This window comes from Lampris incognitus, chromosome 14 (assembly GCF_029633865.1).
Source record: "Lampris incognitus isolate fLamInc1 chromosome 14, fLamInc1.hap2, whole genome shotgun sequence".
Classification (NCBI taxonomy): Eukaryota; Metazoa; Chordata; class Actinopteri; order Lampriformes; family Lampridae; genus Lampris; species Lampris incognitus.
The window spans coordinates 41,458,653-41,486,572 of NC_079224.1; the positions used below are offsets into that span (position 1 = coordinate 41,458,653).

Below are 27,920 nucleotides of genomic sequence, written 5' to 3' on the forward strand. Positions count from 1 at the left end.
GCCGCGGCCCGAGTGCCATGCTCAAGGGCTCGGCGACAGTGGGGATATTCATTCGCCTCCCCCGTCTGCATTTGCAAATCTGGTCCGGAGGCTGGAAACCCTCGAGACACCGGTTTTCTAACCTTCGGGCTTTTTGACGCCCCACCAAACTGAGTGTAACGAGATATTAGCATAGAAATTTAAGAACAACAACAATCCCAGCTGCGAGTGTGTTTGCGTGTGTGTGTGTGTGCGCGAGAGTGTGTGTGTGTGTGTGTGTCCGAGGTCGCAGACTACGGTACCACCTGGCTGACTTCGCCAAGCCGCTGCACACACCCACACGTAGCCAAGCCACCACCATAAAATACTTGGAGAGGAGACATAGACAGTCCTGTGTGTCCTGTGTGGGTAAGCCAGGAAGGTATGTGTGAGCTTGTGTGTGTGTTTGTGCACACACGTGTATCGGTAGCTCGGGGAGACTGGTGAAGAACACATGTCTGTCTCGCCCGGGCAGTGACGCACACTCGCTTGGCCCTCTGCACCTCACACACAGGCAGGTTTGTATTGGCCCATTCTATTCAGGTGGTTAAGCTTGGAAGGAGAGGGAGAAAGGAGAGTGTGTGTGTGTGTGTGTGTGTGTGTGTGTGTGTGTATGTGTGCGACTGTGTATGTGTGAAAATGTGACTACTTAGGTGGTGGTGGTTGGCGATGAGAGATTACAAGGTTTGGAGTTTTGTAACATTGGAGTGAAGAGGGAGGGGGGGAGGGAGAGAGAGAGAGAGAGAGAGAGAGAGAGAGAGAGGGAGGGAGAGACCACCAAAGAGGCCTTGGAGCTGAAACGCCACTAATTACTAACACCAGGGCTCCTCCTGACCCCCCCATCCTCTCTCGCTTACACACACACACACACACACACACACACAAACATGCATCTCTTTGTCAACAAGCTCTAGTCAGCTCCAAACAAAGAGCCCAGAAATGCAGAAGGTTTTCTGCGACATGGCCGGGGTCTGCTAATCCCCTCATAGTAGCTCTTTCTTTCTTCCCTTCTTTCCTCCTCCTCTTCTCCTCAAAGAAAGAATTGCCATTTCTTTCTCGCTTGTTAGATCCCATTGCCCCTGTTTTGGTCTTCCTCCCTTCTCTTCCTCGCCGTGCACACCTTACATGGGCACGATAAGGGTCCCGCCGCACACTAGCTGGGGTCCCCGAAAGACTCGGGGAAGAGAGCGAGGAGAGACACAGGAAGAAAAAAAGAAAACGGGGGGGGGGGGCGGGGGGTAGTGAGACGGGTAGAAAGGGAAATAGGTATCAAAATTCAAGCTCGAGGCCAGATCGAGCCTCCGTTCACGAGGGGCGGCTCACTAAGCAGGTCCATCTCCACTTCATCAGCACAGTAGCGGGTCTTCAGATGTACAAAACGATGCCCACGGGGCGGCCGGGCGGCGTGGCGGTCTATTCCGTTGCCTCCCAACACGGGGATCGCCGGTTCGAATCCCTGCGTTACCTCCTGCTTGGTTGGGCGTCCCTACAGACACAATTGACCGTGTCTGCGGGTGGGAAGCAGGATGTGGGTGTGTGTCCACGTCGCCGAACTAGCGCCTCCTCTGGTCAGTCGGGGCGAGGGTGAACTCCTCGCTGTCAGGTGAAAAGAAGCGGCTGGCGACTCCACACGTGAGGAGTAAGGGGAGGTGTGTCGAGGGTGGCTGGCTGGGAGAGCTCGGTCTGCTTCGTCCGGTGGGCCCGGGGACCACAGCCCTGCCTGGAGCCGCGCCCAAGGAGGAAACGCCGAGGGCGGTCTGACAGGACGCGGAGGCGGGGCGGGCTAAGCTAACTGCTAGCCCATGCAGACCGGCGGGGGGACAGTCATTCCGGCTGGCGTTCGTTCCCTTGGACAGTGATTTTTGTGTTTAGTTTTGATGTATGCGTTAGTGTGTTCTTGCAGCTTTTGGATGTGTTTTTGTGTTTGTGTTGCACTGCTGTGGGCCGGGGAAACAACGGTGTTCCTGATCCCTGATGTATCGGAGGAGGCACGTGGTAGTCTGCAGCCCTCCCTGGATCGGCAGAGGGGGTGGAGCAGAGATCGGGATGGCTAGGAAGAGTGGGGTAATTGGCCGGATACCATTGGGGAGAAGAGGGAGGGGGGGAATAGAAAAAAAAAAAGGAAAAAGAAAATGATGCCCACTTATTTCTACATTTGAAGGCCACAGGGGAAAAACCATCACAGTCACATTTTTTTGTTGTTTTGAGAAAATCAATTTCAGACGATTCGAAACGCTCTCACAGACTTCACATAAAAATTATGGGGTTTTTTTTATTATCTTTTTTTTGGATCTGGTCATGTGATCTGACCCGGACCTCGCCAGCGACGCTGATCGTTTTTCCTTTGTACACATTGGACACTGATCGTTCTTTCATGACACATGCTTTTAAAAAAGGGTTTCTAACACTGGACCGGATCGTTTTGGGTGTTAATAATCTGCGGGAAGGAACTGCGGCACCTGGGGAGCAGGTTAAGGGCAGCAACTCTTCAAAGTCAAAATCGTGACTCTGATCGTTTTTCCCCTTTGGCCTTCATTTGCCACCAAAACGCACGACTAGCCGGACGCCCGTGAAGAGTCGCTCATTGTGCGGCGCTGACCTGAGCACGTTTCTTCACCTCCGGCCACCGCGCATCTGAAGCCCCGATGCAGGAAATGACACCGGACTTAGAAATGAGAAAAATGACTCTGCAGCTAAACTGCGAACGTGGGTGTTGTGCGTGTGTGTCGCCGCCGCCGCTGTATACGTTCGGATCTCATCTCTGGTTGGTTACACACCAGCAGATGCATTGTCAACCCGGCACGCTGTGTTTGACCCCACATTACACTGAACACCCCCGCTGATGCAGAAAGCCGTACATGATAATTACATGAAAAATAAAAACTCATATCTAAGTAATCTAAGTTGTTTTTAAAATCTGTGGGACGGATTTTTGATTATTTTAGGGTAGACACTTATTCAGCAGGAACAGTGTAAAATTTATTATCAACAATGGTGCACAATTTCAGATCAAGCAAAAAATACGACTGCTTGACTGAAAAGGATTTCTAAGGTTTTAATCCAGGTGCAGTGAAATTTCACGGATAACGCCCCGGCATCTGGCCCGAATCGACGCTTTTCCACAAGTATTCCAGGTACATGGAGGTGTACGCTGGCGTGAGGATGATTTAAATACTCTAATTATACCCAATAGAGTGTTCTTTACTCTGAATACGGGTACGAGTGCCCATAATTCACAGCGCTGAACATGTACTGACTAGAGTGTTGTCGCAATATTCAGTACTTTTGGTACAACAGTAAGCGAAGCTCCGCAGTACTGAAAAAGTCCTTTCAGGGAAAAGCCAGTAAAACATGTGCAGATGTGCTTCATGGTGTTCATCGCTGCAGTTAGACTGTGTCAGAGAGCAATCAGACTGCTCAGCCAAAAACATCTTCTTTGTTTTTTTTTTGGAATTTTTTCCCCCTTTTCTCCCCAATTTTCCGAGCCGTCCCGGTTGCTGCTCCACCCCCTCTGCCAAGCCGGGGGAGGGCTGCAGGCTACCACATGCCTCCTCCAATACATGTGGAGTCGCCAGCCGCTTCTTTTCACCTGACAGTGAGGAGTTTCGCCAGGGGGACGTGGCGTGTGGGAGAATCACGCTATCCCCCCCCCCCCCCCCCCCCCCCGGACAGGTACCCTGACCGACCAGAGGAGACGCTACTGCAGCGACCAGGACACATACCCACATCCGGCTTCCCACCCGCAGACACGGCCAATTGTGTCTGTAGGGACGCCCGACCAAGCCGGAGGTAACACGGGGGTTCGAACTGGCGATCCCTGTGTTGGTAGGCAACGGAATAGATCGCTACACTGCCCGGACGCCCTGCAAAATCCTCGTTTAGAAGCTTTTGTAATCATGAATGTGCCGTGCTGCTGAAAGAATTGTTTTAAGATTTTGCTCTAAACTGGAGACCTTAGCGAACCAGTTACAGTATGAGAATGTATGTGGTCGTGTGTGTGTGTGTGTGTGTGTGTGTGTGTCCTCACCCCTCCTCGATGGTAACCCCGTGCATGATGATAGAGTTGGTGACTTTGACCTTCTCTTTTACAGTGGTTGAGTTTCCGATTGTAGATCTCTTGATGGAAGATTTATCTGCCACCTGGCAGGACGCTCCAACAATGCTGTCTGATCCAATCTGGAGAACACACGCAAAACACAATAACCGTTAGTCCCCGAATGAGAGACTGACACACAGGCTTCTCTCAGTGACCAAGCCCTAAATAGCTCGTCACAGAGACACAAGACAAAGAGGATGCAACAATATGTCTTGGGGGAACAAACAGGAAAAAAAGCCACTAGCGGTCTTGTGATGAATCAGTGATGAGCGTGGCACTGCTTTATCAGATGGTGGCGTTTTTTTTTGTCCGTCCATCCGTTATCCAAGCCGCGTATCCCAAACGGGCTCGCGGGATGCTGGAGCCTATCCCAGCAGTCATTGGGCGGCAGGCGGGGAGACACCCAGGACAGGCCGCCGGACCATCACAGGGCCGACACATTCCCACCTAGGGACAATTTTAGTATGGCTGATTCACCTGACCTACATGTCTTTGGACTGTGGGAGGAAACCCACGCAGACACGGGGAGAACGTGCCGACTCCACACAGAGGACGACCCGGGATGACCCCCAAGGATGGATGAGCCCGGGGTTCGAACCCAGGACCTTCTCGCTGTGAAGCGACCACGCTACCCACTGTGCCACCGGCATTTTTTGGTGTTACAGTTATTTACTGTATATTATTTCTTGACACGCAAACAGAACCTATAAGTCAGCGAAAAACAGCCATCCATGCCAGGACGGGTGGTGGTGTTGTTTAAGGTGCCAATTAAAACATACTCCGAGCCTTAAATTTAAAAAAAAAACGGCAGCATTTATTTACGAGATGATTAAATCTGGCCTTTTATTGTGTAGTGTGTAAAGTCTTGATTGATTCTGTAGCACACACAATGTTGCCCTCACCAGACATATCTCAGAGATGACAGCAGAGGGGTGGACTGCAGATTCCTCAAAAAGCTTGGGGGCCTTGGGGGAAAGAGAGAGAGATAAGGTTGGGGGTGGTGGGGGGGTGTAATTGAAAGTCTGCTTACGATGAGGAGCAAGGCGAAAAAGTTTTGATTCACGAAGAGCGATAAAGCCGGTTCCCCCTCACCAGTCGGTTAGCCTCGATATAAGCAGCTAGTGTGTTGACGCGGTAACACAGGCCCTGGTCCATGATGTGAACGTAGCAACGCAGCTTCCCTCCGTGGTAGGCCTCGCTCATGTCGCCGCGGTGGTCGTTCCAACAGGAGCGCTCGTGAGCCAGCTGGAGGAGGGGCTCGTCACGGAACAAGATGCGGAGCTCTGGGAGAAAAGAGAGAAGCGATAGAGAGACGAGGGGGACAGTCCAGATTATGTTGCTAATGCAGTGGAGAGTACTCCCTGTACCTTTGTGTTGACAGGGTGCCGGACGCTTGTTAAAATGTTTAGCGGTGGGGATGTCCGGGTGGCGCGGTGGTCTATTTCGTTGCCTACCAACACGGGGATCGCCAGTTCAAATCCCCATGTTACCTCCGGCTTGGTCGAGTGTCCCTACAGAAGGAATTGGCCGTGTCTGCAGGTGGGAAGCCGGATGTGGGTATGTGTCCTGGTCGCTGCACTAGCGCCTCCTCTGGTCGGTTGGGGCGCCTGTTCAAGGGGGAGGGGGAACTGGGGGGGAACAGCGTGATCCTCCCACACGCTACCTCCCTCTGGTGAAACTCCTCACTGTCAGGTGAAAAGAAGCAGCTGGCGACTCCACATGTATCGGAAGGAGGCATGTGGTAGTCTGCAGCCCTCCTCGGATGGGCAGAGGGGGTGGAGCAGCGAGTGGGAAGGCTCGGAAGAGTGGGGTAATTGGACGGGTACAGGTGGGGAGAAACGGGGGGGGGGGGGGGATCGAAAAAAATATAAAATAAAAAATATTTAGTGGGCAACCTAAGCTTCAGAGATCAATATTTATTTAATTTTTTTTTCTTTTCTCCCCAATTGTACTTGGCCAATTACCCCACTCTTCCGAGCCGTCCCGGTTGCTACTGCTCCACCCCCTCTGCCAATCCGGCAAGGGCTGCAGACTACCACATGCTTTCCTCTGATACATGTGGAGTCGCCAGCTGCTTCTTTTCACCTGACAGTGAGGAGTTTCGCCAGGGGGATGTAGCGTGTGGGAGGATCACGCTATTTCCCCCAGTTCTCCCTCCCTCGCCCCGACCGACCAGAGGCGGCACTAGTGCAGTGACTAAGACACATAACCCACATCTGGCTTCCCACCCCCAGACATGACCAACTGTGTCTGTCAGGACATCCAACCAAGCCGGAGGGGGATTCGAACCGGTGATCCCCGTGCTGGTAGGCAACAGAATATACCTTTACGCTACCCGGATGCCCCCTAATCTATATTTCTTTACGCCTGAGGACTATGAGTGACTTTCAGTAACAGCATCTCCCTGCTGAGGAAACACAAGCTGAACCTCGGTTACATCTGCATCGCTGTTATTCTTGCCCCGACTCTGAGAAGAGGCTCGCGTTTGTGGGTTTACGTGCAAGGGGGCTTGTTACTGACCCGGATTTGTGTCGCCATCTTTCTTTTTTTGGTTCTGGTCTTCTACATCCTCTTTGGTCTTCGGGCTGTTGGTGGATTTAGAGAACTGCTTCCGCACCAAATACGGTACCAATTCACCACGGATCGATGAGATGAACCTGAGACGATAAAAGGAGGAGAGAGTGTATCACATGACAGAACAGACGGCTTCGATGGCCACGTACTTGCAACGACGTGGGTTTAAATCTTGCTCACAACCCTTTTTTTTTTTTGAGGGGATTTTTCCCCCCTTTTTCTCCCCAGTTTACTTTGGCCAACTACCCCACTCTTCCGAGTCGTCCCGGTCACTGTTCCGCCCCCTCTGCCAATCTGGGGAGGGCTGCAGACCAGCCGCTTCTTTTCACCTGACAATGAGGAGTTTCACCGGGGGGACGTAGCGCGTGGGAGGATCACGCTATTCCCCCCGGTTCCCCCTCCTCCCTGAACAGGCGCCCCGACCGACCAGAGGAGGCGCTAGTGCAGCGACCAGGACACATACCCACATCCGGCTTCCCACCCGCAGACACGGCCGATTGTGTCTGTAGGGACGCCCGACCAAGCTGGAGGTAACGCGGGGATTCGAACCGGCGATCCCTCTGTTGGTAGGCAACGGAATAGACCGCCACACTACCCGGACGCCGACCAATCATTTTTCAGCTGTATCCACCCCGTGGTGCCAACATATATGGCCAACATGGAGGTGAACATTTGATGTTTTATGTGAGCATCAGCTAATGTAAAATAACGCAATAATCAATGCTCCATAACTGCACACATGGAAGTGCACTATTCCACTGTTAGCACTGTCACTTACAGCTTGCTCAAAGGGCTCATGATAAAGTTTTACTACAGTCAAGGTAAAGTAGTGCTTTATTTTTATGCTTGACCCATTATAGGCTTTCGGCAGGTCCATTATCACCAGCAACTTACAGTACTTGGAAATCGTCTGCGCTCCACCGGTGCCAGATGATACAGGCATGTCTGATAGCTTACATACTTTTAATCTTGAAAAACTGGGATATTGCCAGTTAGATACCACACTGCTGTGCTATCTCCACCTTGCTGCAGCTCAGATGTTTGATAAGCAGCGGCTATGTGTGCACTACACGCTCATCCAGAGCTGGATCGGTGTATCTCGAAATTACCTACAGCAGTTCAGCTTCATTCAGTACCTGACGTCAAGTGCATACCCCATTCATTTAGCAAAGGCACTATTATTACCCCCCCCCTTTTTTTCCCCCCAAATTGCACTTAGCCAATTACCCCACTCTTCCGAGCCGTCCCGGTTGCTGCTCCACCTCCTCTGCCGATCCGGGGAGGGCTGCAGACTACCACATGCCTCCTCTGATACATGTGGAGTCGCCAGCCACTAATTTTCACCTGACAGTGAGGAGTTTCACCAGGGGGACGTAGCGCGTGGGAGGATCACGCTATTCCCCCCAGTTCCCCCTCCCCCACTGAACAGGCGCCCCGACCGACCAGAGGAGGCGCTACTGCAGCGACCGGGACACACGCCCACATCCGGCTTCCCACCAGCATCCAAGGCCAGTTGTGTCTGTAGGGACGCCCAACCAAGCTGGAGGTAACACAGGGATTCGAACCTGTGATCCCTATGTTGGTAGGCAATGGAATAGACCGCTATGCTATCCGGACGCCCGCAAAGGCACTATTATGACGGAGCTGTTTGAGTCGCTGTTTGACTAATCGTGAAAAATGTTGTCGTAAGAGGACACCCCGAGAAAGCTGTATGTCTGTATCGTCATTACTGTGAGTAGACAAGCGATGAAGACGATTAAGAATAAAGGGAGTAACAAAGTCCACACACATGTAGGTCAGGTGAATCAGCCGTACTAAATTGTCCCTAGGTGTGAATGTGTTGGCCCTGTGATGGCCCGGCGGCCTGTCCAGGGTGTCTCCCCGCCTGCCGCCCGATGACTGCTGGGATAGGCTCCAGCGCCCCATGACCCCGATTGGGATGAGCAGCTTGGATAACGGGTGGATGGATGGGAGTAACGAGAAAAATAAATTGCGATAAATCTAAGGTGTCAAATATGGGATGTTCAAAGGCAAATTGTAGTTGGTAAATAAAACAGAAGTAAGCAGCCGACTCATGCTTTCTTAACCCCTTCAGGAAAACCTTGACGTAATTTCCCCGTTCTTAATTCCCGTCTCTATCTCCTCCTGTCTGCACAGCAGTGTGCTCACTGAACCCCCCCCCCCACTCTCCACCCACAGGCACCCAAAGGTATGCACGCACACACACACACATACACACACACTTGTTCTCTCTTACTTTCTTTTAAGGGAGATTAGAATTTCCATTTGAATGAAGGGAGAGAAACAGCGGTTACTCTGTCCATTTTTCTTGGTGAGTGATAGAGAGCACATGAGAGAGAGAGAGAGAGAGAGAGAGAGAGCAAGAGAGAGAGAGAGTGACAGAGAGCCAGAGACAGAGCAACAGAGAGAGAGAGCAAGAGAGAGAGCAAGAGAGAGAGCGAGCGAGTGAGTGGAGAATAAAGTGCAGAGCCATGAAAAGAAAGTTGAAGAAAAGCGCTCAGTTGAAGAGAGAAATGAATCTGCAAACAAGAAAGATGATAGACGGCGCCGGGGGAGGGTGTGGTCGTCCGCAGTGTCATGGAAAATGATTTATATCCACAGCTCTATGGCAAATTAAAACGCTGAAGCCTACGTCTTTATCACTTCACGTGCACGGGGAGAAGGTGGAGGACTGCAGCATGTGTCCGTCATGGAGCAGCTGGTGAAACGACAGATAAGCTGTGCAGACCGTGTGCATGTTACCAACGTGTGTGTAGCAACAGGTGACCCTTTAATTTTTGTCAGTGTTATTAACATTAAGGCAATTGGGGTTTTCTCTGACCTTACCTAAGTTATAGACAAGGGTGAAACTTATCTTGTGAGGGTTACACCTGCTCAAAAAGTACTCTTAGACAATGGAAATATTTTGAAGTAACTGCTCGTTTAAGGCGAGGCTGATTTTCAGGTAACACATATATTTTAGTACTAAAGCATGCAGCTGACACCATAATGTCACAGTTCTGAATATAAATAAATACATAAATAGAATCCAATGATATATACACATATATATAATAATGTTATTATTATTATATATATATATATTTATATTTTATATATATATATCTCCATCCATTCATCCATCACCTGAACCACTTATCCTGCTCTCAGGGTCGCGGGGATGCTGGAGCCTATCCCAGCAGTCATTGGGCAGCAGGTGGGGAGACACCATCAGCCATCAGCCGCGCTAACCACTGTGCCACCCATATATATATATATATATATATATATATATATATATATATATATATATATATATATATATATGTGTGTGTGTGTAAATACATATAACTTTCAGGGATCATTTCTAGTTCCTACCTTGAGAAATGTGTTTCGAAAGTGATGAGTCCCGCCATATAACAGTTCTAAATATAAAACGTAAGGTATTCAGAAATCCCTAATATTCAGGGCTGTTGGGCCATAATAATCGAGAACGGTGGATGTAGGCTAGCTATGGAGGGCTCTGTAACACCGTCTCACCAAAGGGGCTAAAGGCCTAACAGCCTGTCTCTGTAGCACATAGTAAAACAAATTAACACCTCGCTAGAATACCCCGCTAACGGAGCCTTTCAAAGCTGTACACGCCACACAGCCACGTTTTAACACTTGCTACAGCGTCACAGACACACATGAATGTGCGTTCATGTTTGTGTCTGTTGTTAACCCCAAACCAGGGGTCTGTCTCCAACATTATGAGAGAGGGAGGGGGGCCAAGTTGGGTCACAGACTCAGAGGAGGAGGGCCAGTGATCCAATGTCTATATTTATATTTCCAGCATATATTTCCGGCAATATATTTCTGGCAGGCCTCCCTCTTACGCCAAGAGTACCCACTGTGTGGAATTTCTCGCTTGGATTGTACACTTCAGATCGGGAGTAATGCTGTCTTAACGTCTCACGGTGGATAACTTCAAACTTTGTTTGGTTTGTCATTTAAAGATGCAATGTTGGTTCTAAATATTTTTAAGCTCTTTTTCATCGGGCTACATGTGCTTTTTTTCATCAACATTGACAAGCTAATTCCTTTCCATGCTTTCATATTCCATATCTTGTGGGGCAAGGGGGGGGAACAGAGGTGATCAATCAGATTCCAATAGGGGCCGGTGCCCCCACCTGGAACCATCCCTGACCCACAATGCCAAGTAAGAATTTGAAAAACATTATGCATGTATGTGCATGCCCATGCAATGTTGCTGTTGTTATTTTTTGTCTGTTCCCTTCTTTTCAAATATTCATCGTTATACACACCAGTGGGATATCTCATCTGTTGCTAAAATGATCGGTGATTGAAACGGAGGTGATGAAAACACTTACTTGTTTTCGGTGAGAAAATCCACCACCGACTTCTTGAGACAGTAGAGGTGGGCATCCACTAGACCCGTTTTAATGTGTATCCTGGGATGTCTGGGTGCAGAAAAAGAGACGAGGAGTCACGGGGTCAGGAAGTGGGGGGAGTCGAGAGAGGGAAAGGGTTCGAGAGAAAGAGGCAACGAGTGGCAGAGATGGAGAGAGGATGGAAAAAGAGAGAAAATCACTAAAATTACTTCTCACAGTTTCACCTGTGCTATGTGCACCAAGGACAAACACTTGCAGAACACCAAAACATGACTTGTCTCGACAAACAGCTCAAAACAAGCTAATCTCTGGTGTAGCTACAAAAATATAACAGTGTAGCCTGACATTTTACCACTCACATACATATAAATTGCATACAGGCATTAGATTTTGAGGAAGTGGCTGAGCTGGTACAGCGGCTGTTCAGCCACATGCTGTTTTACATTTCATGTTTGCTTCTCGTTTGCCTTCGCCCCTTTTAATTCACTTCCTTTTACAAAGGCCAGGAACACATGCGGGCATGCAAACCGGTTAGGGGTGAAAAAAGTGAGAAGGATGCGTGAGCAGAGAAAAATTCAGACCCACTAGGGGGTGTCTGCACCCCTGGAGATACTTTTTTGAGGAACAAGCTACTAAATGCTCATTTACGATGTCGTTTAGGGTTACTCTGGTGCTGGTCACAAGCTAACAGAGTTATAAGATTGAGCAAATTACAGTACAAAGTATTCATTTACTAAGTGCACATGTACCTTTACATATGCTATGTTCACATTTACAAAGGAAATTAACAAAGGGCAGCCCCACCAGGTACACAACTAATTAAATTTATTTTAAAAATTATTACTCTCCATACCCGCTCTGTGCCAGAAACCATGTTAAAATGTGAAAAGAAAAATTACAAATGTAAACATGAAAGAGTATCCTATGCTTTAGGACTGGTGGGGTGGACAGGGATAGAGGAGTCTGTCTTTATCTTTTCTTCTTGGCCTGGACCAGTGTCTCGAGGGCCCGCTTACTCTGTTTTGCCATATACCTCAGTCTTGCCCTCTCCTCTTCAGCTGTATACTTTTTGCTCTCCTGAGCACTGCCAGATGGTTGGCATCCATACTTGCTCTGCTGCAACCGTGTTTCTTGCAGACTCTGCTGTCGTAGACATTTGTCAGTGGTTCCTGCTGACCGCGTGATCCACCTCCCCGTACCTGACATCTTCCCTTAACAATGATAGCTAGCTTGCTACCGATTCTTGCTTCCTCCAATTTGATCTCTTACCTCAGGCTTTCTAACTGGCAGGCAGGTATTTTTCGGTTTTCAGTTGATGCCTTTGCTGCAGTTTTGTGACTGGCACGCGCCAATGTAGCAACTTTGTTTTAGCTTTTTCCACACAGCAGCTCACAGACCGATGGTCTGGGCTCACGCTATACTGTGACTAGTGAACTGATTGGCGACTGCCTTTTGACATTTGATGCCCGTGCATCCACAGCACCAGATGTTCACGCTCCATTGTCTTTCTGTGGAAGTCACTGAGTAGGCAGGGTCTCGACCCCCCCTGGCAATTATTTAAAAGTGGATCTACACGAATCACATAGGTGACCTGAAAATATTTCATGTGGGGTTCCGCAGGGTTCAGTTTTTGGTCCACTTTTTTTCTGTCTTTACATGCTCCCATTAGGAAGAATCATAACCAAACTCACAACGTCTCTTTTCACTGCCACGCAGATGACACTTAAATCTACCTCTTTTTCAATTCCCCAAATCAGGTCGATGTAACTCAGTTACAAAACTGTCTCCAAGATATTAAAGACTGATTGACTCATAATTTCCTTCATTTAAATGAGGACAAGACAAAGATCCTACTCTTTGGCTCCCCACATCATACCAGAACCTCAATCCCTCTTCCACCTACATCAGACCCCACACCAAGAACTTGGGTGTTATATTTGATGGCAATCTAAATTTCAATAGGCAGCTAAATTCTGTTGTCAGGTTCAGCTTCTTCCAACTCAGAGCCATCTCCATAATTAGGCATTTCCTATCACCCTCCGATCAAGAAAGAGTGATTCGTGCACTAATATCATGCAGGGTGGACTACAGTAACTCCCTCTACCTAGGCATCTCTCAGGCTACCATTTGCCGTTTATAACGAATTCAAAATGCTCCAAGAAACAAGACCACATCACCCCTATCCTTGCATCCTTACACTGGCTCCCCATTCATCTCAAGATAAAATTCAAAATCCTTCTAATTGTCGACAAATCTCTCCATGTTTTCACCCCAATATATAGTATCTCAAAACGTCTTACCCCTTACAGCACCACCAGACCCTTCAGATACACCCACTGTGGCATGTTGGCTCTGCCCCTTTCGTGAAAAAAAAAAAAAAAGGCAGGGGACATTCGTGGCTCCTCGGCTCTGAAATAGCCTATCAGAGGCCATTACACAGGTTGAGTCTGTTGATGATTTTAAGATGCACCTAAAGACCCGCTTATTATTCCTAATGTGCCCAACTGTATCTACTTCAGGATAAATTCTTCTTTAACATCATCAGGACAACACCGTCTTCCTTCTGCAATGACCTGATGGTGAGTGTTGAGAAACTAAAAAATCCCATTGATATGTTGTTTTATAACACTGGGTCAAGTTGACAACGCGTTCTCCTGCACAGCCTTTAATCCCATTTTTCTAATCCCTTATCCCTTACTCTACTTCACCACTTCAGCCACCCCGAAATCTGTTGTTTTTTCTTCCACGTTGTTTCAGCAACATTCATCTTCATCCCTTCTCCCTTGACAAACCTCTCTCCCAAGTTATCGCCTCAATGAGTTTCCTTTTCTCTCAGTAGTCTTTTCTACAAATCCCCTCTTTTTCTTTTGCTGTCAGTCATCATAATGTATTATGATAGATTAAAGTGACTCACATTTCACAACACGATGCTGAACGCCATGAAACCCACTCTGTGTGCATGCTTTTGACTTTTTTTATTAAAATGACACACACACACACACACACACACACACAAATGTACATCTACAAATGCACACACACACTCACACCATCATAAGGTAGGTGTGGTCCCAAAATGGTTCTTGCTGAAACAGCCAGGTGGATAAAGGCTATCCTAAGTGTGTATGTGTGTGCGCACACAGGCCTGAAGTGTCTTATAAAGGAAAGCCCAACAAATCACACAATTGTTTGCCACCTTTGGGCAGGAAAGAGAGAGGCATTCAGGGATAACCGGGAAGTTGTAACGTGTTTGTGTGTGTGTGTGTGTTGTACAGATCTGTGGCTAAGTGTAAACAGGTGCTCTTTGTTAGCAAGGGTAGCGTAGTGAAAGATGAGCAAAAGGGTCTGGATGCTTTCCCTCTGTAAGGAAAACACAAGGCACTGTGCAGAACGGAATCATGGGTCTGCAAACTTGCCATTTATTTGCTAACTTTCTTTGATTTCTTGTAATTCTCATTGCTTGAATGATTGAGGTTGAAATCAGAGCAGAATTTCACACGAAACCAGTGTTGGGCAGTAGCGGCGCTACAAGTAGTGGCGTTACTATACTTTGCACAAAAAGTAAGGAAATGTGTGTTTGGTAGATTATTTCTTTGTTGTAACAAGGCTTCTTGGCAATAAATCTTATACCGTTGGAAAGCCTGTTTCTTTCCCTTTTAAATGGGGCCACGTTTGTAAGGAACATGCATTTGAGGGATGAGCAGCAGAGCTGAGTATGTGGGTTGTGCCCATGAAAAATTTGCCAAATCTTCTCTGCCGATGCCAAACAGCTTATTTTGCTGTTGCTATTGACTCTTGTTTTGAGCTTCTGGTACCCCAGGTGCTGCCAATCAGCTGCCTGATATAAGATTTATTGCCAAGAAGCCTTGTTACAACAAAGAAATAATCCACCAAACACACATTTCCTTACTTTTTGTGCTACGTTTAGTTCAGCCACATTTCTCAGCAGCGTGGCCGTTTTCTGTATCAAACAGCTCTCCGGCGGCGAAGCTCTTTTACTGCTCTAGTGGGGTAGCATCCACACAAGCTGCATTTTCACAAACATGAATGAAGCTCAAGTGCAGTGGAGATTTCTACCACGGTCTGAAATAAAACTGCGGACGCTCAGCAAAGTGACGCCACCCCACCGCCACACACGGACCTGTGTGTGTAGCCAACAGAAGCATCTCCGTACGATGGTGTCATGGCGTATCAATCCTAGGCCTGATGCCCGCGACTTGTCTGCTGCAGGGGAACACACACACATACACACACACACACACACAAAAAGCTTCGATGGAGTGAGCTACTTTTGCCACGTTGCTGTAGCCTAGCTTGCTACATGGGGTTAGTAGCTTCAGTGTAGTGTAGCTTCATGTAGAGGAACCGGTAGCTTAGCTCACTACACTTTCCGAGTAGCCTGCCAACACTGCATAAAAACCTCTAGAGCAGTTTCCTGTAGGGATGACGCAAATATGGACATGCGAAAATGTCAAACAATTACGTAAATACCGCCTCGAAGCTTCTGCAGCGAACGGGCTCCGCCACTAAAATCCAAAATAAGCAAACCAAAAAATTTGGAGATTTGACCATTTCCTTTTTTTAATCGTTGTACTAGTTTCACAACCCCTGGAAAATTCCAAATGTTGATTTAATGAATCTAATAAAGTTAAATTACAATGACATTGATTCAGGTTTTGCCTAGCTCTGAAATTAGCACAAAATGTGTCATAGGCTATGTTGTATCCTCCGTCTACATTACCACACTTGTACATCCCTCTGTCCATCCATTATCCAAGCCACTTATCCCCAACGGGGTCGCAGGGATGCTGGAGCCTATCCCAGCCGTCATTGAGCGGCAGACGGGGAGACACCCTGGACAGGCCACCGGTCCATCACAGGGCCGACACACACACACCTAGGGACAATTTAGTACAGCCGATTCACCTGACCTACATGTCTTTGGACTGTGGGAGGAAACCGGAGCACCTGGAGGAAACCCACGCAGACACGGGGAGAACATGCAAACTCCACACAGAGGACGACCCGGGACGACCCCAAGGTTGGACAACCCCGGGGGTTCGAACCCAGGACCTTCTTGCTGTGAGGTGACCGCACTAACCACTGCGCCACCGTGCCGCCCACACTTCGTAATGAAATGAAAAGTGTACTGCTTGCTACGCGGTAGTGTATTAGTTGTCACGTCACACAGCATCCCACTTTGACAAACTTTTTGTATTCCTGAAACAACTGCACCAAACAACAACTTCTCCTTCTTCACATACTATAGCAACATCTCACAATCTCTGGTTGCCGTGAATGCTGGAAAGGCTGATGTCAACAGTACTAGGAACTTCGTACCTTGCCAGGCCAGAGACTCATCCCGTGCCTTAACGACTATCATTTTACAACAGCAGTCCGCGGTGGGAGGGAAGGCACGTCTCTCTTACACATCCCATAATGTCTATTTTAATTGCAGCCAAGCTCCCACAGTGCTCAGTGATTTAAACACAACAGAATGACTGTTCATGCTGTTCATTAGCCCGGTTTCCACCACAGGGTCAAACAGGGCTGAAGAGCATACCATTCGCGGTGTTCGGCATTCGATTTCGCCGTAAATAAAATGTATGTAATTCCTTTCACATCACACCACCGCAGAAGGTTTCGCAGTCAGGCCATTAAGCAGCGTAGCGTGGTTTCAAACGTGCGTTACAAACTTTTGTTGACCCCAGTGAGCCACACATGGCCACGTTGTGCTTAGCGGCGGGGCTACTCCGCAGCCTGCGCTCGCTTAACAACACAAGAAAGTGCCCACTTATTCTGTGAGATCATAGATGCCTCCTACGGTGTGTCTTAAAGTATCAACAATTTCAAAGACGGGCCAACAGAAAAGACTCTAAGGAAAAAAGGCAAATGAGTTGCAGAGGTTGCCAAAATTACAGTACAGTTTGGCAGCCAAACCTGTCGTACTGCTGAGGGTTTCAGACCTACTCCGAACAAGCATGCGGACCAATTAAAAAGGATCAGTGAACAAACAAACAAGGAAACACAAAGGATGAATGACTGAAAGAATGAATGAACGACAGAAATACATTACCGTTGTTGGATTCTCACATATTTTATGAACCCCCCCTCCCCCCCCCTTTGTATTATTTTCCTATTGGGAACAAATCAAACTCCCACCCAGCTTTCCAAAAACACATCTGGGCTATTTCCTGATCAGGAAAGTTTAAGCAACAGTGACTTTTAATGTGACACAGAGGAAGAGCACGAGACGAATGCAACTGATCCATGCAATAGCATCAAATTGAACAACTAGACCTCATAGTTCCAATCATAATGACCCTTTTAGGGCTAAACCTAGTTTTATAAGTTATTTGCAGTTGTAAGTAGCACAAGTGAAACTCAAGTGGGCTGAAAATCATATCTATAGGATCTCCTTTATCGCCCATTAAATGTAACCATATTTACATATTGCATTTTGCACACTGAAATGAAATGCGGCTCACTTTCCATTGGCACTAGTTGACAGAATGGAGACAACAAAAACAGCAGAAAAGGAGGAGGTAAAAGCTGCCTTGCCATTATTCTTTGTCCTCACCATAAGGGATGGGAGCTGGTCGATTTGAAGGCTTTACAAGGAACAAGTTATTAATATTCTCAACATCAATTCCATGAACTCTAAACGGTAAATATTGCTGTAAAACTTGGGTACTTTTGTGACATATCGCTGATATCGGTGAAAGAAATCCCTGTGTATCGTTGCACTTGGTAATCAAAGTGATTCCAATCTGTAGTGAGAGTAGGGAGCAGGTGGAGGAGAGCCTGGAGAGGTGGAGGTATGCACTGGAGAGAAGAGGAATGAAAGTCAGTAGGAGCAAGATGGAATATATATGTGTGAATAAGAGGGAGGACAGCAGAATGGTGAGGATGCAAGGAGCGGAGGTGAAGAAGGTGGAAGAGTTTAAAGACTTGGGGTCAGCCGTTCAAAGTAATGGGGAGTGCAGAAGAGAGGTGAAGAAGAGCGCGCAGGAAGGGTGGAGTGGGTGGAGAAGAGTGTCAGGAGTGATTTGTGACAGAAGGGTACCAGCAAGAGTTAAAGGGAAGGTTTACAAGATGGTTGTGAGACCAGCTATGTTACATGGTTTGGAGACAGTGGCACTCATGAAAAGACAGGAGGTGGAGCTGGAGGTGGCAAGAGTTGAAGATGCTAAGATTTTCATTGGGAGTGATGAAGAAGGACAGGATTAGGAACGATTATATTAGAGGGACAGCTCAGGTTGGACAGTTTGGAGACAAGCAAGAGAGTCAAGATTGAGATGGTTTGGACATGTGTGGAGGAGAGATGCTGGGTATATTGGGAGAAGGATCCTGAATATGGAGCTGCCAGTGAAAAGGAAAAGAGGAAGGCCAAAGAGGAGGTTTATGGGTGTAGTGGGGGAGGACATGCCGGTGGCTGATGTGACAGAGGAAGATGCAGAGGACAGGAAGAGATGGAAACGGATCAGCCGCTGTGGCGACCCCTAACGGGAGCAGCTGAAAGTAGTAGTAGAAGTTTGCTTTAGTAGTAGTAATCAAAGTTATTCCAATTCTGTAAATTCTGGCATGATATTACTTAGAACTGGTTTTTAAATGCTTTCTTGCACAACATTTCTATTTATCTACTCAACCACAAAGCCAAGAGTGCTGGCTATGTTTTTCAGAAAAAACTGACAATATTTATGCTAACGCTTACCTTACAGTTTCGACTTTATGGAAGCACTAGAAGAACCCCGCTACAATGTAGCGGTTTGGTTCTCCACCCGTCTAAACCTCCCTCCTCTTCATCCTGCCAGCTAACCACCTTCCCCCTGCCCCTAACCCCCCCCCCACTCCAACTCCCTCCCCCCAAATGCTCAGAATCATCTGAAATACCGAGAAAAGTGGTTTTTAGCCATTTTTAGAAAATGCATATTTTGCATAATTATGCATAATTAATTATGCATAATTTTAATGTTCTGCTATTTTTTTTATAGGTGCCCCTGATCATCCCCAATAATTTTTTTAATTAACGAGATATCTCAAAAGCCCAAGAGGAGCTCTCATTTACCTGAGAGCTCGATTTCATGGAAGCAAACATGTCCCGCCTGTTCAGTTTAACCCAGTTTTATTTTGGTTTTGGCTTGAGACATTGGGAGATAACTCGTGTCGGAGGGTCAGGAAGATTAGCAGTAACAATCGTACTCCACGCAGGGGAGAGCTTCTCGCGGGATCTTGAGATCTTGTTAATTCTGAAAAACAGCAGAATTTTTTTCCCCACACAAACGTCACTTTCAGTTCCACAAACCAATAAGAATGAAGGAGGGGCGGGACCAGAAAGGAAACCTAAGCTACAGAAAGGTGACAAATTAGAGGAAAAACCTGAATGCTTGATCCCCTACAGTGAGGGGGTCTGGCGGCTCTGTTATGCTGTGGAGGGCATTTTCCTGGCATGGTTTGGGTCCACTTGTCCCCTTAGAGGGAAGGGTCACTGCAGATCAATACAACGTTATTCTGAGTGATCACCTCGATCCTATGATGAGGCATTTCTATCCTGATGGGAGCGGTCTCTTCCAGGATGACAATGCCCCCATCCACAGGACACGAGGGGTCACTGGATGGTTTGATGAGGATGAAAATGATGTAAATCACACGCTACGGCCTTCACAGCCACCAGATCTCAACGCAGTTGAACACCTATGAGAGATTTTGGGCTGGCGTCTCCACCACCATCATCAAAACACCAAATGAGGGAATATCTTCTGGAAGAACGGTGCTCCATCACCTCCAGTAGAGTTCAGAGACTTGTAGAATCTATGACAAGGAGCACTGAAGCTGTTCTGGAGGCTCCTGGTGGCCCCAACACCTTACTAAGACACTTTATGTTGGTTTTTCATTTAATCCCATCTGTACTCTGTACTTTTCCCACTTTGTGAAAGCAGACGAGAAACAAAATCATGCCAACAAATAAAAGCATATCAATAACACGGTTAACAGCAGAAACCCCTGTTTATCTGACATCTTATAGTATAGATATTACCACAACATGAATACAGAGAAAGCAGGACGAGTATTTCTTTTGTCATGAAACTTATCACATCACTTTCCAACAACTGCTAAGTATCTCCTCCTAGCAACTCATGTGTAAGGAAAGTTAGCCAATGGCTGCCCCAAAAGTCGCTAGAAGGCATAATAAACTAATTGGGTACAAATGTGGATATAAATGGCAAGCGGGAGGAAGGACTCCTGTGGTGACGTAAGTATTTACACGTAACATATTCAATCAGGGATTTATGGGAGAGAGGAAGACATAGTGACAATGGAATTATTAACGAAGGAGCTAGTCTACATATTCAAAGTAACCGTTGACACCGGTCTAGATGATTAAATTAACAATTACCATTAGTTACTCTACCAAAAGCCTAGACCATGGCCCTTTTAGTGTTCTCTGCACTTAACCATCCTATTGTATAGGAGCAGCGGGCAGCCGCAGCGTCCGGGGACCAACTCCAGTTCTTCTTTCCATTGCCTTGCTCAGGGGCACAGACGGGAGTATTAACCCTAACATGCGTGTCTTTTTGATGGTGGGAGGAAACCCGAGCACCCGGAGGAAACCCACACAGACACGTGAAGAACACGCAAAACGTCACGAACCAAAAAAACGTAGCTTTTAACAGTGTGTACGTTCAACGACGACTCGAGAGACAGCTCACCATGAGAGGGAGCCGAAGAGATGAGAGAGTGTGTGTGGGTCTGTGCGCTTAACCCCGTACGTGCACATGTCACGGTGTGATTTGGTGGACCCTTGACTGGAGGATAATGATGTAACTATTTGCTGGTAGCTAAGCAATACTCGGGCTTTTCTGGAAAAACACATCCTTTAGCATGCATTACAGCTTTTGTTGCCTTGTACTGTACATATGTTGAAATGTTTTTCGCCATTTTAATGCGGCTTGCTGGCATGTGCGAGTATAAATGGTCAGAGGTGGCACATGGGCTTAAGTCCTTCATTCACTTTACGCTGTGAACGTTCAACTGTAAGCACACTATGTTGCCATAACACTATAACAATGTGTGAGGTGGTTTAATGTGCTTGAGTACTTTTCCTTTATCTGTGTCCACTTCCTTCAACACATGCACGCTAGCATGTAGTGTGTGTGCGTGTGTGCGTGTGTGTGTGTGTGTGTGTGTGTGTGTGTCCATCCATGTGGGAGAATGTATGTGCATATGTATTTGGGGCCAATGATTTCCCTGTACAGGAAAGCATGCTAGCAGCTGCCCCAGCCCCTCTCTTATTGGCTAAAATTTACAGTGGCTCTGGCTCCATGAAGTATTTACGAGCTCCCAAAACACCAGCTCTACCGCATACACACACACACACACACACACACACGGTTTAGAACTTAAACCGTAAGCGTGTCTGTGTCTAAAACCTACCTAGCGTGCTCTTAATGTAATGAGAGTCTTACACACTCATACAGGTAGTCCTCGAACCTACAATCCAGAACACGTTTACTTGAGCTGGAACCCAAAACATCGCGCTCTAGGAACAGGCACAAACCTAAAGCTAGCTTAAATGTGAAGCACATATTCACTTTAACTTGTATATGAGATGTGTCCGGGTAGCGTAGCGGTCTATTTCGTTGCCTACCAACACAGGGATCGCCGGTTCAAGTCCCTGTGTTACCTTCGGCCCGGTCAGGCATCCCTACAGACACAATTGGCTGTATCTGCAAGTGGGAAGCCGGATGTGGCTATGTGTCCTGCTTGCTGCACTAGCGCCTCCTCTGGTCGGTCGGGGCGCCTGTTCGGTGGGGTGGGGTGGGGGGGGTAGCGTGATCCTCCCACGCGCTATATACCCCTGGCGAAACTCCTCACCGTCAGGTGAAAAGAAGTGGCTGGTGACTCCACATGTATCAGAGGAGGCACGTGGTAGTCTGCAGCCCTCCCTGGATCGGCAGAGGGGGTGGAGGAGCAGCGACCGGGATGGCTCGGAAGAGTGGGGTAGTTGGCCAAGTACAATTGGGGAGAAAATAGCCCCCCCCCCCCCTCAAAAAAACTTGTATATGAAATACACATCCTCAGACCCCTTTTAGCCTTAACACAAAGGCTCGTCATCCAACACCGGCAGCCTGGAAACCCAACAACCAGCCCAGTAATGTACAGGTACACTAAACCATTGTACAAACTTAAATACCTCATCCTTCAAACAGTCATGGTCCAGATCTTAAGGAGTTTTCATACCTTACTTATAGCCCATTTGCTTTGGGCATAATCAAGGAATGAGTTGTTACCCTGTTAGATTTTCCCATTGGTGCAATTATGTTTGACACTGCGAAATTTCAAGTGAACCATAACTTATCGAAAGCCACACGAGAGAAGCCATTTCCTTTACTGGTCATAAATTAAGTGTGGGGATATAACACTTTACCACTTTAACACAAACAGAGTGTCAAATTCACCTGTGTTAATATATTATCGCCGAAGCAGCGATCTTCGTTTTAGCATCGCTATCTTTTCCACATGAGCGGAAGACCAAATCTCAATAAGTTTCAAAACAAAATATCAAACACCGTTACTTTACTTTCCCCCCACCTCCTGGCACATTTTAGTTTGTTTTATTGGAATTAAAGAAAAAAATAAATAAATAAGAAAAACAGTTTTGAGCCATTTGCGCCAAGACCACCTCTTCAACCTGGTGTTGGTCTGGTTGTTTTGGACCGCACCCAAGTGTGATTACCGTGTACTCACCTGCCCCGAGCGAACCACACCAAGGGGAAAACTGCTCCCGTGGTGAAAAAGCTGATGTAAATGAGCTCGATGTGAAAACACGCTCGGGAATCTAGATCCAGAAGACCGGAACCATCGGCGCCGACTACCCCGTCCTGACCATTTCAGTGCAACTAACTCACAACCCAAGAAATAAATATAGGATTCAGTTAGTACTTCTGAGTCGGTCGTCTTCTCTTTTTTCAGTGACAGTGCAAAAGTGTCTCAGTAAAAAAATACCGGGACAGCTCTCGAGTGTCAGAAGAAAATGCCGTTATTTATTCTGAGCCCAATAAAGCAAGATCAGATCTCAGCCGAGCACAGATTCTGACATTCACTATCCTCCAGTCTGGTTACTAAATGGTTGTAAAAGCACCGTTTCATCAGCTGAACTGATAAATCATCCAACCCTTAAGAAAGATGTCAGACGGTATTAGCAAAGGAACTTCAGCCTGGATGAAAGGTACACACTCTGAAAATGGCCACTAGGGGTGTTTGAAGTGCACTGTAAAATGAATGGGGGTCAATGGGCAAGTTTCTCAAAATCACAAACCATCACAACTTTAGGGAACTATCACTCTATATATACTCATCCCCCCCCTTTTTTTTTTCTCCCCAATTGGATCCGGCCACTCTTCCGTCACTGCTCCATCCCCTCTGCTAATCCAGGGAAGGCTGCAGACTACTGCATGCCTCCTTCGATACATGTGGAGTCGCCAGCTACTTCTTTTCCCCTGACAGTGAGGAGTTTCACCAGGGAGGATCATGCTATTCCCTCCCTCCCCTCGAATAGGCACCCCTACCGACCAGGGGAGGCGCTAGTGCAGCGACCAGGACACATACCCGCATCCGGCTTCCCACCCGCAGACACGGCCAATTGTGTCTGAAGGGACGCCTGACCAAGCGGGAGGTAACACCGGGATTCGAACCTGTGATCCCTGTGTTGGTAGGCAACGGAATAGACCGCCACGCTACCCGGATGCCCCCCATATTTACTCATTTCTATAAAGACTGTGTCCATACTAGATAAATGCACTTGATATACAAGTTTTCAGATCCATTTTTGGAAAATGGGCCCGTGTTCTCTTCCTCTACAAGTGGAGTCACGGCATCACACACGTGCATGTTGAAATGTTGATTTTGATGGCGTCCTGTTCGACCAACATGAACAATCAGCACTGTTTCGTCTCACGGCTACAGAACATGGCCTCCAAAATAAAAACGCAAAAGACTGAGAGTCGAGTGGTCTTACTGATTAATGGAGCTTGAGAGTATTTGTACAAATCATCTTCCAGAATCTGAACAAGGAGATTCATGCTTGTAGAGTCACATCAGTCCTGTCTCGCCCATTCTATTTAGATGTTATTTATACTTACTAGTGGCAGAGGGCGCTCACAAATGAAGGAACGGAAGGGATAGCAAGCGGCAAAACTTATTCAGGTAAACCATCTTTGGTAAGTCCATCACACACTCAGTTTCGACTGGTCTTTGCAATCGCTTCTTTTTAATTACTCACTTCCTCATGATGGACTTCCTGAGTGATAGCCCCTCCTCCAGATCCGCCTCATTTGCCATAAAAAGCAGTCTCGTCCCCGATTCATCGACACCCACGAAGTCCCTCTGTTCAGCTAGGGAGACATAAAATTGAGGGGAAAATTTTTTTTAAATAGAATCAAACAAAATCAAACTACAAGAAACTAATAGTTGTTGAGCGAAGAGCTGAAAGCGGTTAACTGCTACCGAACACTGCCAGCATCTTTTGTAATTGCAAGCTGTCTCAAATAATAGATCACATTTAGCAAAGGACGCCATAAACCTATCATGTCATCAATGCTAGCATTTCATCTCATTAGAGCCGGGAACACGAACATCTTGGCAACACATTCAAAAACTGGCTTGCATGGATCACGGTTGTAGACGAGTGCACTGGTTATGACTACGGTCATAAAGATGCACACGCTCGCCGGCAGGCTCGGACTTGTCTAGATTCCAGTCCCTAAAAATCAAACATGTTTGATATTATCGTGACAGCTCCGACTGGTCGAAGGCTCAATCAGGCGGTGAGTGATTTGGATCTTGTAACCTCATACACCATAACAAAACATGTGCTGACTGTCGACGGTAACCTCTATTTTGCTCAGACTAGCACAGATTTTCCATGGTCTGGAAAATCTGCCGTCTTGGCCAGACCCGGGTTATAATTGGCTTTTAAATCATCTTGCATGTTCCTTGCTTAAGCAGGCCTAAATCTGTTACCTGTCATCTTGCCCTTCTGGCCCGGGACTGTCTCGGTGAACTCGTGGGCCGGGCTCATCAGCATGGCTAGTGTGGCATTGTGGGCCCTGAAAAGATCCACCACCTCGTGAAGCGCTGCGTCTGTTATCAGGTCACAGCTCACTACCAGAATGTCCGTCTGGAGAGGGAAGGTAGAAAGATATGAGAAAGAAAGAGAGAGAGAGAGAGAGAGAGAGAGAGAGAGAGAGAGAGAGAGAGAGAGAGAGAGAACTTGTTGATTGAATTTTACACCCAAACCAGCCTAGCCAGTGGAGACAACGACAATAAAAAAAAACCTATATGTTAATTTTAAATAATATTCAAGTTTAATATTTGCTCTTCTGCTATCAAATATAAAGCAATCTACTACTACTACTACTACTACTTTCGGCTGCTCCCGTTAGGGGGCGCCACAGCGGATTATCCGTTTCCATCTCTTCCTGTCCTCTGCATCTTCCTCTGTCACACCAGGCACCTGCATGTCCTCCCTCATCACATCCATAAACCTCCTCTTTGGCCTTCCTCTTTTCCTCTTCCCTGGCAGCTCCATATTCAGCATCCTTCTCCCAATATACCCAGCATCTCTCCTCCACACATGTCCAAACCATCTCAATCTTGCCTCTCTTGCTTTGTCTCCAAACCGTCCAACCTGAGCTGTCCCTCTAATATAATCATTCCTAATCCTGTCCTTCTTCATCACTCCCAGTGAAAATCTTAGCATCTTCAACTCTGCCACCTCCAGCTCCACCTCCTCTCTTTTCGTCAGTGCCACTGTCTCCAAACCATATAACATAGCTGGTCTCACAACCATCTTGTAAACCTTCCCTTTAACTCTTGCTGGTACCCTTCTGTCGCAAATCACTCCTGACACTCTTCTCCGCCCACTCCACGCTGCCTGCACTCTCTGCTTCACCTCTCTTCTGCACTCCTCGTTACTTTGGACAGTTGACCCCAAGTATTTAAACTCATCCACCTTCGTCACCTCTACTCCTTGCATCCTGACCATTCCGCTGTCCTCCCTCTCATTCACGCATAGGTATTCCGTCTTGCTCCAACGGACTTTCATTCCTCTTCTCTCCAGTGCATACCTCCACCTCTCCAGGCTCTCCTCAACCTGCACCCTACTCTCGCTACATATCACAATGTCATCTGCGAACGTCATCGTCCATGGAGACTCCTGCCTGATCTTGTCCGTCAACCTGTCCATCACCATTGCAAACAAGAAAGGGCTCAGGGCCGATCCTTGATGTAATCCCACCTCCACCTTGAACCCATCTGTCATTCCAACCACACACCTCACCATTGTCACACTTCCCTCATACATATCCTGCACCACTCCTACATACTTCTCTGCAACTCCCGACTTCCTCATACAATACCATGTTGTATTGTATGCATCAAATATAAAGCAATATTCAAGTAAAAAAAAAAACAGTCTCTGGTATGTAAATATCGATGGGGGTTCATGCCTGCTGTTGATTTATATGGAAGAATTATGCCATCCATACTTCTTCTTCTGTCAGCACAACATGGTTTCCCCAATTTAGGAACACACTTTACAGTAACACGAATTTAGACATTTCTCATCCATACAGAGCACTGGAAATATAAATGCACGGACATGGAAGTGAACACGGAAACTTGAAAGACCAAAACGACACAGAGAATGTATGAAATATTACTGTTATCTTTAAAATGCTTGTATTTTTCTGCATTTCTTGGAGAGACAGAGAGAGACAGAGAGAGAGTGTGAGTGTGTGTGTGTGTGTGTGTGTGTAGGCTATGGATTAATATATAAAGCGGCAATGCTTCATGTGAATGCTTCAGGGCATGAAGAGTTGAAGAGTCTGGCCATGTTTTTCCTAACGACAGTCACAACAGAAATTGGTTTATGATGGAAGGTAGAGACAACTATAGAGGGGGGAGAGGGAGAGAGAGAGAGAGAGAGAGAGAGAGAGAGAGAGAGAGAGAGAGAGAGAGAGAGAGAGAGAGAGAGAGAGAGAGAGAGAGAGAGAAAGAGATAGTCTTTGAAGATGAGGACCGAGACAGCCCAACTCTCACTTGTTTATCACAATGGGACCATCATGTTTCAAGGCAATGAGGCCAGTCTCAGCTCTGTCCAGGAGGACTTTAACACTATCAAAGCCCTGGCAGAGACTGAGAAAGAGAGACAGAACAAGGACAGTAGTGAGGAGAGGAGCAGCACCATCAACACAGAGCAGCCATTGGGGGAGGGGTGAGAAGAGCAGCAGCCCTCAGGAGACTGTTCAGTGCACAGCTGTAAACTAGAGAGCAGAGAGTCCCAGATGAGAGACAGTCTGGGGGTCGAATTGTTGGAACTGAAGGAGCTACTGCTCTCCAACCAGACATCCACGGAGTCCACACAGCAGCTAAGAGACCAGTACTGCCAGGTGAGGAATGAGTTGAAGACCTCCCTGCAGGAACTGAGAGGAGAGGTCCAGGAGCTGCAGCAGGACAGAGAGGCTCTGAGGAGAGAACTTAACTGGGAGAGCTGCAGTAAGACAGACAGGCTATGGGGAGAGAACTCACTGCCAGAGGGAGGAACTGCACCTGAGTGAGCAAACCATCCTCAGCCTAAAAGAGCAGCTCCAGAGTCTCAGAGCCGGCCAACAACAACAACCCTCCATCACCACCAACAGCCCCCCTCGCTCTGAACCACAGCCCTCCACCTCCACCTCCACCCCAATTGACACCAGGCCATCACAGCAACCTACGGTAACACCCACCCCCACCCCCTGTACCACGGACTCACACAGGGAGGCCACTACCAGTCGGCC

The 27,920-nt window shown here is 47.4% G+C and overlaps 1 protein-coding gene across 1 annotated transcript in view; it reads right to left on the minus strand.

The window, feature by feature from the left end:
* eif2b3 (eukaryotic translation initiation factor 2B, subunit 3 gamma) overlaps positions 1-27,920 on the minus strand; it is a 61,517-nt gene that overhangs the window by 7,215 nt on the left and 26,382 nt on the right. The window contains exons 4-10 of the mRNA XM_056293435.1: positions 25,105-25,261; positions 24,365-24,476; positions 11,062-11,151; positions 6,635-6,771; positions 5,207-5,397; positions 5,017-5,079; positions 4,046-4,194 (exon numbers count right to left, since the gene is read on the minus strand). Coding sequence (XP_056149410.1) covers positions 4,046-4,194; positions 5,017-5,079; positions 5,207-5,397; positions 6,635-6,771; positions 11,062-11,151; positions 24,365-24,476; positions 25,105-25,261 — 899 coding nt within the window. The remainder of the gene's footprint in view (positions 1-4,045; positions 4,195-5,016; positions 5,080-5,206; positions 5,398-6,634; positions 6,772-11,061; positions 11,152-24,364; positions 24,477-25,104; positions 25,262-27,920) is intronic.